The 3141-nt window shown below is 44.6% G+C and overlaps 1 protein-coding gene across 1 annotated transcript; it reads left to right on the top strand.

Annotated features, from left to right (window-relative positions):
* Positions 1-725: 725 nt before the first annotated feature.
* Positions 726-3096, top strand: LOC106344774. The gene is made up of 2 exons (XM_013784084.1): positions 726-1983; positions 2333-3096. Exons 1-2 carry the CDS (start codon positions 726-728, stop codon positions 3094-3096), a joined length of 2022 nt encoding a protein of 673 aa, XP_013639538.1.
* The last annotated feature ends 45 nt before the right edge of the window (positions 3097-3141 follow it).

The raw sequence follows: 3141 nt of genomic DNA, 5'->3' as shown, positions 1-3141 counted from the left end.
GATTGACAATTAAAAGTTAACTATTTGTTTTTAAGTAGAAGACTTCCCTCGAAGTCTTTTAGCTTTCTATTCCGTAATTGCAATTAAAATTAAATATTTAATTTTGAATTGTCAATTGCAAAACTAACCTACATAGACTATCACCGACAATAAGAAGACTTCCACTGACAATTGAGAAGACTTCCCAGGAGTCTTCGTCGGAAGACTAGTCTTTCCAAGAGTATTCCGACAAAAGACTTCCCGGGAATTTTTTTATCGGGAAGTCTTTTATAGAAGTTAAAAAATTTGACACAATTCGGTCAATTAAAAAACTAAACTGTTTATCCAAGAAGACTTCTATGTAAGTCCTCTCTTCTATTTTTGATAAGTTAAAAAAAAAAACAAAAACAAGCCAATATTGAAGCTAAATTTTGCAGCTAAAATTTTGCAGCTAAATTTTACAAAGTGGCGATTGAGTGAACAGTTAACGACGACTTTAAGGCGATTGAGTGAACAGTTCCACAGCAATAATTCACGTCGACTTTTTCAACAGCTCCGGCGCGACACTCTCCGTCGGTACCATTCAACGCGTTCGAGACGAGGCGACGACGAAGACAAGATCGTGTTCTGTTCGTGATGAAATCACCCTGTTGACTTCGCTACCCAGCTGAAGAAGACGACGATCCAAGCTCCAACACAGACCGACGATCCAAGCTCGGGCGCTCACCACTCCAGAGCTCGGAGTTATGGGTCCCTCACCACCGCCTGTTGACCCAGTTCTACAGTCCCCGGTGAAATCCTACTCCCAAGCTGCTACTCAAAGTACACGTGATCTAGAAGGAAAACTAATAAACGTTATGCGTTTCTCACCGGTGGTGGATATACAAGGAGGTGTAGCATCTGTTGACCTGCCAGAAGAACTTCTCACTGAATCCAAACCTTTGTGGTCTGCATTTGTTGTTGGACACTTCATGGGGGATGCTCCACACATCGGAAAAGTCCACGCCATAGTAAACCGCATCTGGTCATTCCCAGATAGATCAGCAAAGATAGATGCTCACTTCATCAGTCCACGTACGGTTCTCTTCCGCATTGATAACCAGCACCTAAAGGAGAGAGTCTTGAAGAGAACTTTCTGGCATATCGCCGATATACCTATTGTGGTACGAGGATGGTGTCCTAAAACTGCCTCTGCGCCACCTGATCTTACGGCTATTCCGCTATGGGTGGATCTCCAAGGGGTCCCGGACCACCTGTTCTCCGACACTGGTCTTACCTTCTTTGGGGACACAATCAGCCGTACCGTCAAGCTTCACAATACGGAACGATGCGTCCGTCTTGACGTTGCGCGTTTACTCGTGGTTATGAACCTAGAGGAACCTATACCTTCGACTATAAATGTCAGAGGATCTGGAGAGACAATCACTGTCAGCTACCCGTGGTTACCCCCACGATGCCTTGGATGTCAGTTATGGGGTCACACTGATAAAACATGCTCCAAGAATAAGCACATCAAAGATAAAACAAAAGGTGCTAAAGAAAAAGAAAAGGATCCCGTGGGTTCTGATATGGAGGCTCCTCTTACCAACTCGGCCAAGGAAACAGAGGTCTCAAAAAGTATTGACACTGACAAACCTGTGCAAGAGGTGGAGAACGTGGAAAGGACAGAAACTACAATAGACAAGGAGCATACCGAAGAAGACGGTAACATTAGCGTATCGGACAAGGAAGCGGGTAATAATGGTGTTTCTGAGAACGAAGAACCATGGCTTATGGTACTACAGAGCTCGCCTTCTGGGAGTCGGAAACTTGAAAAGCCGGAAACAAGTAAGGTGCCCGAAGATCAAAGCAAAACCTCACCGTCCCGTTTCCATTTGCTACGCAAGGAGCTTGAGGAGGGTGAAATGGAAGATGAAGACGAAAGTGAGAGCTCTGAGGGGGAAAGCTCAGTCGAAATAAGGGAAACACTTGAGAAGAGGAAACAATTGGAGAAGGAAAAGTCTGGTAAGAACAAGAAGAACCAGAAAAAAAAAAACCAAAATACAACAGCGGGGAACAAAAACGATCAATCCAAAGGTTCCAAGAACAAGAAAAACAATTATGTCTCCTCGCGGAGACACTAATGATATGATATCGTTATTTGCGTGGAACACAAGGGGCTTCAACAAAATGCGCAAACAAACGGCTCTATGTTCTTGGATTAAATCTACGAAACCTTCCTTTGGATGCCTTGTCGAAACTCGGGTACGAGAAGAAAACAGTGTATCTATCCTAAACTCTGCTCTTCCTCACTGGAATTTCATTACAAACTATGAACACCACTACCTTGGAAAAATATGGGTCTGTTGGGCAGGAAACGTCTCCGTTAACCTTCTGTTTAAGAGTGACCAATGCATCACCGTGTGGGTAACCTCGGAAAGTGGAGAGAAATTTTTGTGCTCATGTGTTTATGCCTCCAACTTTGCTGTCGCCAGACAGCACCTCTGGAATGAATTGGCTTACATAAAGGCACAGTATGTACTACCTGCAGTCTCATGGATTGTGATGGGTGACTTCAACGAAACGCTAGCTTCCTCAGAGCACTCAAGGGGATACCTATCAAACGCAGGCCTCCGGGGGATGCAAGCTTTCCAGTCTGCGGTTGCACACTGCAACCTCACCGACCTCACTTCAATTGGTCCTACATTCACATGGACCAATAAGCAAAAAGAGAATCCGGTCGCAAAGAAACTGGATCGAGTTCTTGTCAATGACCACTGGTTGCACCAATTCCCTCAATCTTATGGAAGTGTGGAGCCTTCGGGCGTCTCAGATCATACACGTTACTGGGTTAGGCTAACTACTACCGCGATGGGGAAGAAGCGACCTTTCAAGTTTTTCAACTTTCTGGCCGATCATCCGGATTTTTTGGATACAGTTGCTGCGTCTTGGAACTCCACCGAACAGATCTTCCATTCCACGTCGGCGCTATTCAGATTCCACAAAAAGCTGAAATATCTCAAACCCCTACTGCGGAGACTCAATCAAAACAGATTCGGTAACATACCAAAAAGAACTCAAGATGCTTTTGAGAAACTTTGCGAGAAACAAAGGTCGGCATTGCATGACCCTACGTAAACATCATTTACAGAGGCTGCAGATGCCATGAACGACTGGAACCAT

The sequence above is a fragment of the Brassica oleracea genome, chromosome C5, assembly GCF_000695525.1.
Source record: "Brassica oleracea var. oleracea cultivar TO1000 chromosome C5, BOL, whole genome shotgun sequence".
Taxonomy (NCBI): Eukaryota; Viridiplantae; Streptophyta; class Magnoliopsida; order Brassicales; family Brassicaceae; genus Brassica; species Brassica oleracea.
The sequence above is the reverse complement of the archived record's forward strand: the minus strand, read 5'-3'. Positions and strand labels throughout refer to the sequence as shown.

Bases quoted from the DNA above. Each gene is read 5' to 3' on its own strand.
- LOC106344774 (XM_013784084.1), top strand. From the start codon at position 726: ATGGGTCCCTCACCACCGCCTGTTGACCCAGTTCTACAGTCCCCGGTG. The intron at 1,984-2,332 runs GTAAGAACAAGA...TCTGTTGGGCAG, and splicing joins ATTGGAGAAGGAAAAGTCTG to GAAACGTCTCCGTTAACCTT.